We start from the raw sequence: 18,150 nt of genomic DNA, 5'->3' as shown, positions 1-18,150 counted from the left end.
AGGGAAGGGACGCGCAGTTGAGGACGGCAGAAAATGAGGCGTGTTGATGAAATTAGGAAATTTGCAGTTGCAGGGGTAATTGGAGAGCGCTGGGATATACCTTCGTTATACAGTGGACATAAAGATAGGTTGTTATTGATGATGTTGATGATTATGATTGGACTGCGATAGATGTAGTTCATAGAGTTTCCTTCAAAATTACTAGGGAACTGCAGCACTAGTGTCAAAGAGAGCTGGAAGCATGAGTGTTCAGCCAGCGTGAGAAAGACGATTAATACATAGATTTGCCTGAACTTCGTCCTTCCGTCGTCAACCGGCTATGTGGCATTGCTACTTCTTCATAATAAATAAGATATCATGTTATTACTCGCCAATTCGGAGTGATTATGTATGTGCGTGGTCTTATTGCCTTCTGCATTTAGAAAAAGAAAGCATATGATTGCGCCATAGTTTAGGCCATAAAGGCAGATAAAGTGTGGTAAAAGAAGCCGCAAGAACGTCTGAAACCTCAAGTACGAATATCAAACAAACCCTCGTGGCAGTTAAATGATCGCAGACTTTCCTTTAATAATTTCAGTAGAAAGCTCTGCGATGTAGTCCGTCTTCCTCCGTAACTTAATTCAGAAAACTAGTGAAGCTGTGGCCGCACTGCTCTGGCGCAGACGGTGTCGTGGTGGCTTTTCCTACGGCTCGCAACTGGATCCGCATGGAGAGACGCGTAACATGATTGTGACAGGCGTTAAGATGGACGATGATCACGATGACACGGCGTTAGCGATTTTTTTCACAGGTCTTCCTAAATGTATAGGCATTTTTCAATTCTCAGGGCATTAAATACAACAGGCAAGCAGACCAGAACAATTGGTTCACTTGCCAGCGTGTGTATACCACTATATGCTGCACACGCTAAGACTCGTAAGAGCTTTCTACAAAGGCTCTTGCTTGTGCTAATGTTGTGGCAGCGCCTGCCAGTTATCCCAAAAGCTGTGATTGCAGCACAAATTATAACCTTTAGATGTCACCGTATTGCGTCAAAATCGCTTCCAGTGTCGCCGTCAGCGGCGGAACAGAGGCATCGCTGACATAGGTCACTGAATCAGGCACCCCTGACGACCGAAATTAGACCGTTATTTCACGACTCTATCCCCTTCAGTCACGGATTATGATTGCCTGTCGATAAACGTGTCAAGTTTATCTCTGGGAAATGTGCATTCTATTGAAAAAGAGTCAAAGTGGCAGGATGATGATTTGTGAATTTTCTATGGAGTCTTTATAAATACTGACTAATTAAATATCGGTCACTGTACGCAGACTGAAAGCATCTCATATTGCAAGGACGTCATACAGACATGACTCGTGTTAAAGCGATTAGCTTTCTTTCCCTTTCTCGCCCGTTTTCGTTTTTCACGATCCGCGATCGTTCTTGCTGCCGACAAAAATGATACACGAGCAACGAGCGCGTTATCTCACACAACCGAGTGAACGAGTGGCGCGGCACGTTTATCGCCGAAATCAATGTTCACTCTCTCTCTCTTTCTCTCTCTCTCTGTCTACAGCTAGCTCTTTAATATGTACCTGCACTTTCGCGTGAGCTTTGGGGCATCTGCGAATTCAGATGCTCTGGTGGAGCCGCTGGGTAGAACAACTTTCCTGCCGCCAGCCACTCCCACTATGGCGGCTGCGAGAGCTGGTATAGGAAGAGGAGGATGGCAGTCGCCCAACACGCCGGTGCTCACGCCTCTAGAGACAACACACACTTGAAGAATGTGCTGATATGTATGGTCACCTATACTGGTGGACTGGTTAACTGATCTGTTCTCCATGAGGTTACGTAATGAAACAAAATGTGCTACCTAAATACTCTCATTGTCACAAATATACATCATCAAGCATATCATAATTCCATAAAGCGAATAATGTTTTAGAAGCATCCGGCTATTCGCCTGCATTCACTAAAAATTGTAATGATTACCGAACATTTGTTTTTCTTCAAAACATTTTACCGCCGACTCAAACAACAGTCATAACTGTTGCCTGAAGGCATTACGAAACACTGCTTTCGCCATCATACGCGAAACAGAACACGTGGGACACCTAGTCAAACGTGATGGTGTCTTCAGCAAAGTGGCCGTGTGAAATGAGAGTCACACTGAGTATGCACAAGGTGAAATTCACCCGAAGCTCAATTTGCGTGGCTCATTCCTTTTAGAGCGCAGCTCTTTGGCGTCCGTTCCTGGGTTTCGCGTCGTCGTCGGCGTCGTCGTCGGCGTCGGCCTCGTAACCAGCTCCGCCCCCCTTTCATCCCCCCAGCGCTAGCAGCGACCGACTGATACCGCTGGATGCCGCTGACGCCGCTAGAGAGTCAAGATAACGTGACTGCATAATAATAATAATAATATTTGGGGTTTTACGTGCCAAAACCACTTTCTGATTATGAGGCACGCCGTAGTGGAGGACTCCGGAAATTTCGACCACCTGGGGTTCTTTAACGTGCACCTAAATCTAAGCACACGGGTGTTTTCGCATTTCGCCCCCATCGAAATGCGGCCGCCGTGGCCGGGATTCGATCCCGCGACCTCGTGCATAACGTGACTGCATAGAACACCGTCGCCGCCATGCAGAAAGAGGAGGAAAGGGTCCCCCCCCCCCTGTTCTTGTGTGGCGGATAGCTGGGGTTGACTCACTATCGCCGTCAGCGGCATCAGTCAGTCGCTGCTATCTCTTCCCTCCTCCCTTTATCGTGTTGTCCGCTTGCTGCGCGCGCTTCTGCCCCCATCGTTTGCCGCTGGGTGTACACGCCGCCCCCCTCCGCTTCCGCTTACTGCTGGTTGCTCTCGACGGCGGCGATGAGCCTCCGCTTCGGCGGCGCGAACTGCAGGGTCTTCTCGGCGGCGGCGATGAGCTTCTGCTTCAGCCTCGCTTACTGCTGGTTGCTCTCGACGGCGGCGATGAGCCTCCGCTTCGGCGGCGCGAACGGCAGGGTCTTCTCGGCGGCGGCGCTTAGCCTCTGCTTCCCCCACGGCTGTGACAACCTCGCGAGGCACTTGTATAGATCTCGTCTTTGAGAATCAAGCATTGGTGTACCAAGTCGAACATATATCAGTCTATTTCTCCGACCACAAAGCTTCCTTCATGACTGTCAAGAACTGTTAGTGGAGTCTTTGTTAAAGGAATACGTGTGAAAAATAAAAAAAACATTATGTGATAGCGCATACATGTGTTGCTCGATTTCTTTGCCTCAATCTATCCAAAAGGTGAAACAGCTTATTTGCTGCGCTCAAATTTCGCATTAGGAAGTAACGTAATCGTCGGTAATTTTTTTTTTTCGTTGCAACCAGTGCACAGAAGTGGAAAAAAGAAGTCGCGTACACCAGCGTACCCATTGACTGAAGGGGCTCTACGTTATTCGTTTCTACACTGCATACCACTGTTCGATACTATTTCAAAACACTTCTTTTTTTTTTCAGATCCGCAATGCCGTAGAGCCAACCGTAGTGTCCCAGTTCTACACCGAGTCAGTGCCTCCGAAGAACCAAACAGCCTGGCAGAAAGCGGCTGGAATGTTCAAAACTTGTTTCAACCTGGGGAACTCGGAGAAATCGGAGGTTAGTAACAGCTCCTCTTTTAAAAGGTTGGGTTTTCTTACTTAATTTCCCAGTTTTGCGGCCGCTAAAGGTGTCAATGTCTGCGCACACTTACAGTTCGTCGGGAAGCTCCAACTTTCGCCTGTTTCGCATCGCACTCGTGTTACTGCAGCTTCAACGACGGCGCCACACGCGCCGACCCCCCGCAGGGGCGTCTGCGTCAGCAGGCGTTTGGTGTGTTGCGACACCACGGACCCGAGCACACGAGGGTTGGACCCTCCCGCGTGTAGCCGTGCGCGGCTTAGCCGTGTCCGGGGAAAAGGGGATCCTGGGGGTTGAGCCAATGCCGGGTGTTTGGACCTTTACGGCCCCTCGGCGGCGGCAACACACCCCTTTGGCCTCGGATTCACGTAGACGGCACCCCCGGACTGACCCACCCGGGGGAAATCGGTAGTTGCCTTTTCCTGTCTCTCTCTTCCTCTAATCTTCGTCTTTCTCTCACTTTTTATCTCTCCTGTCTTCTCCTACCTTCCACTTACTTCCAATTTTTCCAGGCAGCAAGGGTTAACCTTGTGTGAATAGCCAACCTAGGTTATTTCGTATTTGGTTATAGTGGTAACGTACTGCTGGCGTTTACAGGCCGTGTTTTACGGATCCTGCAGCGTCCCCTTGTAGGACTCCACGGTGGGTGGCTGGCGTTACTGCCGAAATTACAATCTCTTATGGCTTCTTCTTTCCCCCCCTTACCTGATCGCTCCCTCAAGAGGGGGCGCACCGATGATGTCTTCGAATTTTTTGCCCGTCAAAAAGAAACTTTTCCTCGTTTCCATGTGGTGCACTCTGAAACACCAGGCAAACCCATGCGAACAATCTCTCCATTCCTCGTGTCCAAGTCTCTTACCCAAGTTTTTGGTACAGGTTATAAAGCATCCAGGATGGCAAGCGGCGATCTCCTCTTGGAGCTCCGCAACCAGAAACAATATGAAAATCTACCCAATCTAGTTTCATTTGGTGACGCCAAAGTAACAGTAACTCCTCATCGTACCATGAATACCACCCGTGGCGTAGTCTCCGATGATGATTTATTGGAGCTGACTGAGGCTGAGCTCTTGGAAGGCTTCAGCGAACAGAATGTCATAAATGTCAGAAGAATCAAGATGAGGCGACACGGAAAAGAAATTGCGACCAAACACCTAATACTCACCTTCAACTCCAGTGTCCTGCCCGAGTCAATCGAGGCCGGGTACATCAAGCTTCGTATAAGACCGTATGTGCCGAATCCCTTGAGATGTTTCAAATGCCAACGTTTTGGCCACAGCTCGCAGAGCTGCCGAGGCCGCCAAACATGCGCCAAATGCAGTGCCCTTGAACACGCCACTGAAGCATGTAAGAACTCTCTACACTGTGTAAACTGTGACGGGGACCACGCCGCGTACTCGCGGTCGTGCCCCTCCTGGAAGAAGGAAAAAGAAATTGTGACTATAAAAGTAAAAGAAAATATATCGTTCAAAGAGGCACGAAGGCGGGTAGCATACCTGCCAAAGAAAACCTTTGCCGATGTGGCGCGTCAGGGGGCAGCGTCACAACGGCCTCCGGTGGCTGTCCGACCCACAGTCAGTGAGTCGGCAGTCACGCCATCTGCCCCCACGGTGGTTGCAGCTAGCGCTGCTCCGCCAACCGAGCAGACGGAGCCATCGACCCCGAAGGTGGGCGCAGCCGAGGCTGCCCCAACCTCCGAGGCCCCCTCCAGCGCTGGCAACGGCCAGCACAGCCAAATCCCTCAGGGAGCCCCATCGACCTCCGGGCTGGTGGGCGCAGGGGTCTTGACCTCCAAGGCGGGACTCCCCCTGAAAACCTCTCGCTCGCAAGAGCACGTGTCCGGAGCCTCACAAGAGGCAATGGACACTACACCTGTCCCCAAGGCGCACCAAGCGCCTAAGGAGCGTCGAGAATCGCTCGAACTCTTCAGAAAAAACAAAACACCTATTACAGGGCCTCGAAAGGGCTCTGTAACCTAAGGCATCTTTCCGTTTTCCGTACACACAGCACTAATTTACATTAAATATGGATACACAAATCATACAATGGAACGTCAGAGGTCTCCTTAGAAACCTTGATGATGTACAAGAACTAATCCACCAACACAATCCAAATGTGCTGTGTTTACAGGAAACACACTTAAAATCCAAACACACAAACTTTCTCCGACAGTACATAACATTTCGCAAAGATCGCGATGATGCTGTTGCATCATCGGGCGGTGTCGCCATTGTTATCCATAAGAGCATTGCATGTCAACTTTTACAGCTACAAACGCCTCTCGAAGCAGTGGCGGTTCGAGCTGTTCTCCTAAACAAACTCATCACCATTAGCTCTCTTTACATACCCCCCCATTACAAATTAACGAAACAAGAATTTCAATCCTATATAGATCAATTGCCAGAACCTTATGTTGTTCTCGGCGATTTCAATGCGCACAGCTCCCTCTGGGGCGACTCTCGTACAGACGCGCGAGGTCGTCTCGTTGAACAGTTCCTCTTTTCTTCAGGTGCGTGCTTACTGAATAAGAAGGAACCCACGTATTACTCCCTAGCAAACAGAACCTTTTCTTCAATAGATCTTAGCATAGTCTCCCCGTCCATACTGCCCGAACTCGAATGGGAAGTAACGAACAATCCTTACGGGAGCGACCACTTCCCTATACTGATAAGAACATCTAAAGAAAACGAATATCCTCCGCAAGCTCCTAGGTGGAAGATAGACACAGCCGACTGGGAGAAATTTCGAACTCTCACTAACATCTCATGGGCCGACATGTTTTCTTTAGAAATTGATGCTGCTGTGGAATATCTTACATCATTCATAATAGATGCCGCATCAAAATGCATATCCGAAGTGAGTGGTCTGGCATGCAAACGACGTGTGCCGTGGTGGAACAGCGAATGTAGGATCGCCCGTAAGAATCAGAACAAGGCGTGGGGGTTGCTACGCGCTTCTCCCACTGCAGAGAATCTTATGAACTTTAAAAAAATAAAGTCCCAAGGCAGGCGAACCCGCCGACAGGCCAGAAGAGAAAGCTGGCACAAGTATTTATCAAGTATTAACTCGTTTAGGGATGAGGCCAAAGCCTGGAACAGAGTTAATAGGATTAGAGGTAGGCAAACATACTCAGTCCCCCTGGTAAACACACAGGGCGATACACTGCAAGACCAGGCCAACTCACTTGGGGAGCACTTTGAGAGTGTATCAAGCTCAAATCATTATTCGCAATCCTTCCTAAAATATAAACAAATAGAAGAATGCAAGCCACTCATCAATAAATGCCGACAGAATGAACCGTACAATTGCCCTTTTAGTGCTGCCGAGTTGAAAGCTGCCTTGAGCGCATGCAAGAGTTCCGCACCAGGATCTGATAGAATCATGTATGAAATGCTCAAAAACTTACACAATGACACGCAACTTACACTACTCACACTTTTCAACACCATCTGGGATGCAGGGTACCTTCCAACCGCCTGGAAGGAAGCCATTGTAGTCCCTGTTTTGAAACAAGGCAAAGACCCTTCCTCAGTGGCAAGTTACCGCCCGATAGCCCTCACAAGTTGCATTTGTAAGGTGTTCGAAAAAATGATAAATCGGCGACTCATTCATTTCCTTGAACAGAGCAAAATGCTTGATCCTTATCAGTGCGGCTTCCGAGAAGGGCGCTCCACAACCGATCATCTCGTGCGTGTTGAAGGGAATATCCGGGATGCATTTATACATAAACAGTTCTTCCTATCGATATTTCTCGATATGGAAAAGGCGTATGACACAACGTGGCGTTACGGAATCTTAAGAGACCTGTCAGAAATGGGCATCCACGGTAATATGTTTAATATAATAAAAAGCTATCTGTCAAATCGTACCTTCCGGGTAAAAGTCGGCAATGCACTCTCACGTCCTTTTACGCAAGAAACGGGTGTACCCCAAGGAGGCGTGCTCAGCTGCACGCTATTTATCGTGAAGATGAACACGCTTCGTGCTGCACTACCACCCGCCATCTTTTACTCTGTCTACGTGGACGACATTCAAATAGCTTTCAAATCCTGTAACCTCGCAGTCTGCGAGAGACAGGTAAAGCATGGCCTGAACAAAGTGTCAATGTGGGCAGCCAAGAATGGGTTTAAGATCAATCCTAACAAAAGCTCTTGTGTTCTTTTTACAAGAAAGAGAGGACTTATCCCAGATCCTTGCATAGAACTGCGTGGACAACAGATACCTGTAAACAAAGAACACAAATTTCTAGGTGTCATACTTGACTACAGACTCACTTTCGTCCCCCACATTAAACATCTTAAAGAAAAATGTCTGAAAACAATGAACATAATGAAACTTCTGTCCCAGACTACGTGGGGTAGTGACAGGAAGTGTTTAATGAATCTATATAAAAGCCTCATTCGATCGCGACTAGACTATGGTGCCGTGATTTATCACTCTGCCGCCCCGAGCGCACTAAAGATGCTAGACCCTGTGCACCATCTAGGAATCCGACTGGCCACTGGCGCTTTCAGAACGAGTCCCATACAAAGTTTATATGTAGAATCAAATGAGTGGTCACTTCATCTGCAGAGAACATACATCAGCCATACATATTTTCTGAAAGTCCACTCAAATCCTCAGCATCCCTGTTTTAATACCATTAATGACATGACATATGCTACTCTTTCGCAATCGTCCCTCCGTAAGACAGCCTTTCTCGCTGCGTGTGAGGGAGCTTAGTGAAGAAATGCACGTTCCACTCCTCGAGCTTCGCCTAATGCATCCAGCCAAGCTGCTACCTCCTTGGGAGTGGCAGCTCATACAATGTGATATATCTTTCGTGGAAGTCACAAAGCATGCTCCAGAGATTGAAATCCTAATGCATTTCCGGGAACTCCAGCACAAATACTCCTGCACGGAGTTCTACACAGACGCATCAAAGTCACACGACGGGGTGTCCTATGCAGCCGTCGGTCCATCCTTCTCGGAATCCGACGTACTGCATCCGGAAACTAGCATCTTTACGGCTGAGGCCTACGCACTCCTGTCGGCCGTAAAACATATAAATAAATCACAACTCCCGAAATCAGTAATATATACGGACTCCCTCAGTGTTGTGAAGGCCTTGATGTCTTTCCGTAATCACAAAAATCCAGTATTTAATGAACTCTACTCCGCACTGTGCAAATCATATATATCTAACCAACATGTGATCATATGCTGGGTGCCTGGACATAGGGGCATCGAGGGAAACGTTCTAGCCGACCAGATGGCCACATCAATCTCATTGCATGCAGTTAACTCTACTGCTTCGGTCCCTGTCACAGACCTGAAGCCTTTCTTAAGAAGGAAACTACGAAACCACTGGCAACGCATGTGGGACGAAGAAATAAATAATAAACTGCATGTAATAAAGCCACAATTAGGTTTCTGGCCTCCTGTAACAAAATCCCGCCGGACAGATGTCCTATTCTGCCGTCTAAGAATAGGACACACTTTTGGCACACATAACTTTTTACTCACGGGAAACGAGCCTCCAACCTGTGGTAGATGCGGCGAAAGGCTGACCGTCCTCCACGTCCTACTGGAGTGTCGGGAAGCCGAATCCGAAAGAAAAAAACATTTTCTCTTAGCATACCGCCACCACATCCCCCTTCATCCTGTTATGTTACTAGGTCCAGAACCACTCTTTGACACCAGCGCCGTACTAGGTTTTTTGAAAGATGTTGTGTTGCATGTTATTAGCCCCACACTTTCGTAGCGCTTCCTCTATCCAGAGGATACCGCTGCGATAGTTATTTTGAATAGCACATGCCTCTAGGCCCTTGTGGTTCAAGGGCTCGGGTGAGGCAGTAGTGCTGTAACCAATTTAACATCTCGCATATTTTAAACAATGCATCATTCTTTTACGATGGATTTCAATGTTCATAGTCATCGCCATAATTTTATAGAACGTAGATTTTACGCACTTTACAGCGACTATTTTTAGGCCACTTTACAGCCAAGTCACATCTTTCATAATACATCGTTAACGCTACCACTTGTCATGGCGCTCTTTGGCCAAACCTGGCCCTTGCGCCACAAAATAACACACATCATCACACGCGCCGACCGCTGGTGCTCGCGTGGAGATCAGCCGCCCATGCGCTGGAACGCGCTACCTTAATTGTGCGTTCCGGGCCTGGTTTATTCGCTACAGGTTCTTACGCCTCCGAGGGTAACGGACTCGCCAAATCGGCGAAGCGGTGACCCGCAGTCCTACTTCATATATGATTCGGATAGAAAATTGGGGCTTGCACTGAGTTGCGGGAGGCGAAGATCTGCTGCCGTGGACGCCATAGACGTTACGCTAGAGACAGTTGTTTTAATGCAATTGAACCTTCCCCGACGACTTTTTTAGAAAAAACTACCAATTCTCATTTCACTAATCGGCACTGATTACGAAGTAAAAACTTTGTCATCTACATCCATCTCATTTTCCGGCTCCTTGCGGCTAATTTAATGTCAATGTCTGGGCTGTATGTACTTATGAGTTCCGCAGTATTTCGTCCTGTTGTCTTAATATATTTATTTTCCGTCCTCTCGTTACTACATTGTAGTGTTACGCTTTTTGGTGTGATTTATTATAATCACATTTATGCTGTCTCGTGTTGCTTTGTCTGCCTTCATTGTGTTTATCAGCTACTAGTATTCTGTAAGTGTTGCTTTGGTTTTCTTGTTGTTCCCTACGTGGTATGTGTTCAACCATGTATCATGGGTCATTGTCCTCTTCAGGCTGTGGTGCACTACGTGTACAAATATATTTATCTGCTATCGCACCGTTACTTTTATAGTAACGAATTCTCAGATTTGGAAAGCCGCCGTAGGCGATGAAAAAAATTAAGATCTCATTTCCGAACTGTTGATTTTGTGATTTCTTTAGTGGTCACTGGCAAATAGATATGACTTCATCAAGAAACAAACTGACTTCGACATTGGTAGAAATACCCTAAAGTGTATCATTTAAAGAATATTCTCTGAAATATTGTTTAAAAAATGACCGACCATTAGCCTACCCGAAAATAAGGGTAATCGAAGCTTGTCCTGCGTGCACCTGACCTTGGCCACGGTTAAGTAAACCACAGATAACGGTGTCGGATTGCCTGGGCACGGACGCCTCTAACGACTGTATAGGCGCGCCGACGGCGAGCCCTTCCACGAGCGACTTCTCGCCGCCGCTCATCGAATGCTGCCCGTTCCTCGGGGGAACGCACAACGCGTGGCCATCGCATCCGTTTTCTGAGACTTAACTGAACGACAACGAAGACGGCGCAGCACGCGCGATACCCTTCTGCCCTTTCTCTCCCCGGCTGTAGCGAAACGGCTCTAAATGGTTGCGAGTGTGGCGTGAGCACGCGCCTATGCAGCTGGAATCGTTGCTAAGGACTCATGCTCTGGCGCCGGAGCCTACTGAGCTCATCAAACCGCCCTTTACCGAAGCTGATCTGCTCTGGGAGCAGAGCGGGTTTTTGCGTGACCCTGACATCACCACTTGTGAGCCAATACAAGCTTCGGTTGAATAACTGGCAGACAATTACGGTGTATTAGTAATGCCGGTCTCACGTAGTAAGGCACCTGAAGAGGCGTAATGGTGCTGCATGCCGTAAGCGCTTAGTAAAAATTGTGCTCAAAACAAAAAATTCTTTTGTACGTATTCGGACCGCAATCGTTTTTTTTTTATTACATTTGTGTGACACATTGCTGCCATTCAATGTTTCTTGCTGCTACCCTCCTAACTTCACAACTGTGGGACTACACCCCAAAACACGAACAATAACATGCCTAGTTTTACCGCGATCATTTTAAGTAATTGCTGCATACAGTACCCCTACATTTGGAAGCCTGATTTTATCGGCTAGGCATTACTGACGCGAGCCTACATGAGAAATTGCTTGATTAACACTGCCGAGTTTATTTCGTCTTCACCGCCGTTGAAGTATACGCTTCACAGCATATGTTACAGCTGCTAAATGGAATCCAGTGAGGCTTTAACTTTGTCTTCTTAGTATGCACCCTCAAACTCCCAACATTAGTTCTGGAGCTCCTATGCGAACGGAGAAATATATTTTGTCACTAACCACCGCAAGAATTTTAATGAAATTTGTCGCATTTATAAAGTACAAAGTTTAAAATGTAGTTCAGTAGTATGTACATCTTTATGTTGGCTGTCAATTTCTTTAGAAATATTCTTAAAGATTGCTGAACTCAAGGTACTCAACTATCAATTCGAGAACTTCGTAACTCGTCAATAAAAACAAACCAGAATTTGGTAACCCATGGCCCTCAGTCCCCAGCAGCTCCGAAGCACCTGACCAAGGTGGCGGTCGCACCTGTAATGCAGCAGAGGGTGCAAAGAATATCTGTATCCGGACACGCCGTCAATGGAAATTGATCCTGGCAACCTTTAAAGGGACACTAAAGAGAAAAATGATTTCATCTGCATCAATAAATTACCTTTCTACGACGCCGAAAACACCACTCTTACCACGATAATACGCTTGGTAAGCCAGAAAAAGCGCAAGAACGAAAGACGGGTGCCGATGCCTCCTTGAAGTTCCCGCACCTGCTCGCTGTGACGTCATGGATTTTGATGGCACCTTCTAGGGCCTATTTAATTATATAGCGTTACAGACTGACTACATTGTGTTCTAAATCAACCGAATATTAAACACGCCAAGTTTGGGGAACCTTTACTCAGCCAGCGCGGCCCAAAAGCGAAAACGTACTTTGGAATCCCTGACGTCTGCATGACGTACTGGCATCGGGGTTTCGGCGCGAAATTCAAATACTGATTCTTTGACCTTCATTTTCTCATCTAATAATCAAACTATTATCTTGAAGTGACAGCCTTCACGGTTCTCGAACAAAGCTTTATTAAGTTAATCTGATTTATTGTTTCGCTTTAGTGTCCCTTTAACACCCGAACTCTGTCGAGTGAGGCTAGCTTAGCAGGACTCAGGAACTACCAGACATTGTTGTGGATATTATCGGCCTTAGTGAGATTAGAAGAATTGGAAAGGCTTATACAGTGCTGACTAAAGGCCATGTCCTCTGCTATAGAGGTCTCCCAGATAAGAAGCAATACGTGGTAGGATTCCTAATCCATAAGGACATAGAGGGCAACATTGACGGATTCTACCTCATTATTGAGAGGGCAGCAGTAGTCGTTATCAAACTTAATAAAAGGTATGCATTAAAGGTAGTACGAGCATACGCTCCAAAATCCACTCACTATAATGATTAAGCAGATCAGTTTTATGAACATGTTGAATTAGCAATGAGAAAGTGCTAGCTCAGTATACTGTAGTTATGGGCGATTTCAATGCAAAAGTGGGGGAAAGCAGGCAGGTGAACAAGTTATTGGCAACTACGGTGTCAATTTTAGGAACGCTAGGGGAGAGATTCTCGTAGAATTCGCAGAAAGAAATAAGCTGCGAATAATGAACATCTCCAGTAAGCGTATAACAGAAAGTGGACCTGGAAAAGCCCTAATGATGAAACAAGAAATGAAATTGATTTTGTACTTTCTGCCGACCTCGGCATGGTGCAGGATGTAGAAGTGTTAGGTACCGTAAAGGTGCAGTGATCATGAGTTACTGAGGGCAAGGATTCAATTCGATTTGGAGAGAGAAAGAATGCAATTGGTCAAGAAGAAACAGGCCAACCTAGAGGCAGCAAGGGTAGAAGCAGACAAATTCAGGCTGGCACTTACAAAAAAATATGCAGCCTTAGAACAGAGAGATGAAGATGACATAAAGGTAAGGAATGAAACCGTAACTAGGCTGGCTTCAGAGGTAGCAACTGGAGTGGGAGGTAAGGCACCAAGTCCACCAGTAGGCAAGCTCTGCCAAGTAACAAAGGACCTAATAAAGAAGTGACAAAGAATGAAAGTGTCCAACTCAAGAGATAAGACAGGATTCGCGGAACCATCAGAACTGATAACAAGGTGAAAATAAGGCATATACAAAATTAGAGTGAGGAAGACTGAGGAAGCCGTAAAAAATTGACGCAGCCTAAAATCAGTGAGAATGTATGCACTGAACGATAAGCAGGGTAATATCATCAGCAATCCCGAAGGTATAGTAAAAGCAGTGGAAAAATTTTATACTGACCTGTACAATAAGTACCCAGAGCAGCCACGATACTTTCATTGGAAGCAGTAATGAACAGGTTGCAGAGACTTTCTCCTATAACCAGCGATGAGGTCAGAAGGGCCTTGCAAGATATGAAACGGGAAAAAGCTGTAGTAGAAGCTGGAGCAACAGTCGATTTAATCAAAGATGGAGGAGACATAATGATTGAAGAACTCGCGGCTCTCTCTACGAAGTGTCTATCGACTTAAAGGGTCCCAGAATACTGGAAGAATGCTAACATTATACTAAACCACAAAAAGAGAGAGGTTAAAGAATTGAAAAATTATGGGCCCATTTGCTTACTTCCAGTATTATGTTAAATATTCACTAAGATAATCTCCAACGTAATAAGGGCAACACTGCACTTTAGTAAACCAAGGGGACAGGCACCTTTCGAAAAGAGATACTCTACAATGGATCAATCCATGACATCAATTAGGTAACGGAGAAATCCGCAGAATACAATCAGCCTCTCTATATGGCCTTCATAGATTACTAAAAGGCATTTGATGCAGTAGAGACGGCAGCAGTCATGGCGGCATTACGTAATCAAGGGGTACAGGCCGCTTACATAAATATCTTTGAAAAGATCTACGAAGATTGCACAGCTACTTGAATTCTACACAAGCAAAGTATTAAGATACCTATAAAGAAAGAGGTCAGACAAGGAGACACAATCTCTCCGATGCTATTCGCTGCGTGCTTGGGAGAAGTATTCAAGCTATCAAACTGGGAAGGCTTAGGAGTAAGGATCGACGGCGAATATCTCAGCAACCTTCGATTTGCCGATGACATTGTTCTATTCAGCAACAATGCAAACGAGTTACAGCAAATGATTGATGACCTTAACAGAGAGAGTGTACGAGTGGGGTTGAAGATTAATATGCAGAAGACAAAGATAATGATAAGCAGCCCAGCAAAGGAACATGAGTTCAGGATCGCCAGTCGGCCTCTAGAGTCTGTGAAGGAGTACGTTTACCTAGGTCAATTAATCACAGGGAACCCTGATCATGAGAAGGAAATTCACAGACGAATAAAAATGGGTCGGATCGCATACGGCAGACATTTTCAGCTCCTGACTGGAAGCTTGTCATTATCATTGAAAAGGAAGGTGCACAATCAGTGCATTTTACCCGTGCTGATATATGGGGCAGAGACTTGGAGACTGACAAAGCAGCTTGTGAACAAGTTAAGGACTGTACAAAGAGCGATGGAACGAATAATTCTAGGCATAGCGTTGAGACGGAAAGAGGGCGGTTTGGATTAGAGAGCAAACGGGTATAGCAGATATTCTAATTGTCATTAAGAGAAAAAAATGGAGCTGGGCAGGTCATGTAATCCGCAGGTTAGATATACGATGTATGATTAGGGTTACAGAATGGGTGCCAAGAGAAAGGAAACGGAGTCGAGGATGGCAGAAGACTAGGCGGGGGGTGAAATTAGGAAATTACGTAGCGGACGCTAGTAGGAATCGGTTGGCGTAGGACAGGGGTAACTGGAGATCGCAGGGAGAGGCCTTAGTCCTTTAGTGGGCATAAAACAGCATTATTATTATTATTATTATTATTATTATTATTATTATTATTATTATTATTATTATTATTATTATTATTATTATTATTATTATTATTATTATTATTATTATTCAGCCTGGTTACGCCCACTGAAGGGTAAAGTCCTCTCCCATACTACTCCAACAACCCCGGTCATGTACTAATTGTGGCCATGTCGTCCCTGCATACTTCTTAATCTCATCCGCCAACCTAACTTTCTGCCGCCCCCTGCTACGCTTCCTTCCCTTGGAATCCAGTCCGTAACCCTTAACAACCATCGATTATCTTCCCTCCTCATTACATGCCCTGCACATGCCCCCATTTCTTTTTCTTGATTTCAACTAAGATGTAATTACCTCGCGTTTGTTCCCTCATTCAATCTGCTCTTTTCTTATCTCCTTAACGTTACACCTATCATTCTTCTTTCCATAGCTCGTTGCGTCGTCCTCAATTTGAGTAGAACCCTTTTCGTAAGCCTCCAGGTTTCTGCCCCGTAGGTGAGTACTGGTAAGACACAGCTATTATACACTTTTCTCTTGAGGGATAATGGCAACCTGCTGTTCATGATCTCAGAAAGCCTGCTAAACGCACCCCAGCCCGTTTTTATTCTTGTGATTATTTCCGTCTCATGATCCGGATCCGCCGTCACTACCTGCCCTAAGTAGATGTATTCCCTTACCACTTCCAGTGCCTCGCTACCTATTGTAAATTGCTGTTCTCTTCCAAGATTGTTAAACATTACATTAGTTTTCTGCAGATTAACGTTTAGACCCACTCTTCTGCTTTGCCTCTCCAGGTCAGTGAGCATGCATTGCAATTGATCCCCAGAGTTACTAAGCAAGGCAATATCATCAGCGAATCGCAAGTTACTAAGGTATTCTCCATTAACTTTTATCCCCAATTCTTCCCAATCCAGGTCTCTGAATACCTGCTGTAAACACGCTGTGAATAGCATTGGGAAGATCGTATCTCCCTGCCTCACGCCTTTCTTACTGGATTTTGTTGCTTTCTTTATGGAGGACTACCGTGGCTGTGGAGACACTATAGATATCTTTCAGTATGTTTACATACGGCTCGTCTACACCCTGATTCCGTAATGCCTCCATGACTGCTGAGGTTTCGACAGAATCAAACGCTTTCTCGTAATCAATGAAAGCTATATATAAGGGTTTGTTATATTCCGCACATTTCTCTATCACCTGATTGATAGTGTGAATATGGTCTATTGTTGAGTAGCCTTTACGGAATCCTGCCTGGTCCTTTGCTTGACTGAAGTCTAAGGTGTTCCTGATTCTATTTGCTATTACCTTAGTAAATAGTTTGTAGGCAACTGACAATAAGCTGATCGGTCTATAATTTTTCAAGTCTTTGGCGTCCCCTTTCTTATGGATTAGGATTATGTTAGCGTTCTTCCAAGATTCCGGTACGCTCGAGGTCATGAGGCATTGCATATACAGGGTGGCCAGTTTCTCTAGAACAATCTGCCCACCATCCTTCAACAAATCTGCTGTTACCTGATCCTCCCCAGCTGCCTTCCTCCTTTGCATAGCTCCCAAAGCTTTCTTTACTTCTTCCGGCGTTACCTGTGGGATTTCGAATTCCTCTAGATTATTCTCTCTTCCATTATCGTCGTGGGTGCCACTGGTACTGTATAAATCTCCATAGAACTCCTCAGCCACTTGAACTATCTCATCCATATTAGTAATGATATTGCCGGTTTTGTCTCTTAACGCATACATCTGATTCTTGCCAATTCCTAGTTTCTTCTTCACTGCTTTTAGACTTCCTCCGTTTCTGAGAGCATGTTCAATTCTATCCATATTATACTTCCTTATGTCAGCTGTCTTACGCTTGTTGATTAACTTCGAAAGTTCTGCCAGTTCTATTCTACCTGTAGGGTTAGAGGCTTTCATAAATTGGCGTTTCTTGATCAGATCTTTCGTCTCCTGCGATAGCTTACTGGTATCCTGTCTAACGGAGTTACCACCGACTTCTATTGCACACTCCTTAATGATGCCCACAATATTGTCGTTCATTGCTTCGACACTAAGGTCTTCTTCCCGAGTTAAAGCCGAATTATTATTATTATTATTATTATTATTATTATTATTATTATTAATATTATTATTATTATTATTATTATTATTATTATTATTATTATTATTATTATTATTATTATTATTATTATTATTATTATTATTATTATTATTATTATTATTATCTAATAACGCACCTAAAGCGGATACAATTATTATGCTATACCCCGCTTCGAAGTATACCATTTGTGGCTAGGACTTTTGCAAAACCGTGGCGAACGTTGTGACAATTTTAAGTAAGCCGTAAATATTACGACGGATTCACCCACTTCAAGTTCCCTAACATGTGGAGTTTACAGAACTGTGATATCTGTGTTCCGTGTACAGTTACGAAATTTTATAATCATCGCGCTTCAATTTTTTTCAGACTGACTCAGTTTCGTAAATTTCTGTAAAACATTCTGGGTTATAAATCAATCATTAGAAATCCGAATGCAACAAATTACATTCAAATAGGTCCCGCGGATGTCTCATGAAAGCGTTTATTTTTTTTTATTTTATGAGCCTTTGAGCAGTGAATTCGGTGCTGGCGGCGAGCTAAAGCTTCCGCTAAATTCCCAAACAATCGCCCGCTCAGTTCGGCTGCTGACACGAGGTCCGGTGTTCGACTCCCTGCCGCTGCAGTCGCATTTCGATGTTGCAAAAACTCGAAAACGCGGGTGTATAAAGATTTACGTGCATGTTACAGAGACCCGCATAGTAAACAAATAAGTCCAAGGTTGTC

General features: G+C 45.4%; 1 protein-coding gene across 1 annotated transcript in view; it reads left to right on the top strand.

The window, feature by feature from the left end:
* Nucleotides 1-18,150, top strand: part of LOC142574953 (membrane metallo-endopeptidase-like 1) — a 146,644-nt gene that overhangs the window by 68,381 nt on the left and 60,113 nt on the right. Inside the window, exon 4 of the mRNA XM_075683936.1 lies at nucleotides 3,468-3,605. Coding sequence (XP_075540051.1) covers nucleotides 3,468-3,605 — 138 coding nt within the window. The remainder of the gene's footprint in view (nucleotides 1-3,467; nucleotides 3,606-18,150) is intronic.

This window comes from Dermacentor variabilis, chromosome 3 (genome assembly GCF_050947875.1).
Source record: "Dermacentor variabilis isolate Ectoservices chromosome 3, ASM5094787v1, whole genome shotgun sequence".
Taxonomy (NCBI): domain Eukaryota; kingdom Metazoa; phylum Arthropoda; class Arachnida; order Ixodida; family Ixodidae; genus Dermacentor; species Dermacentor variabilis.
This window is presented reverse-complemented; position numbering and strand designations above follow the sequence as displayed.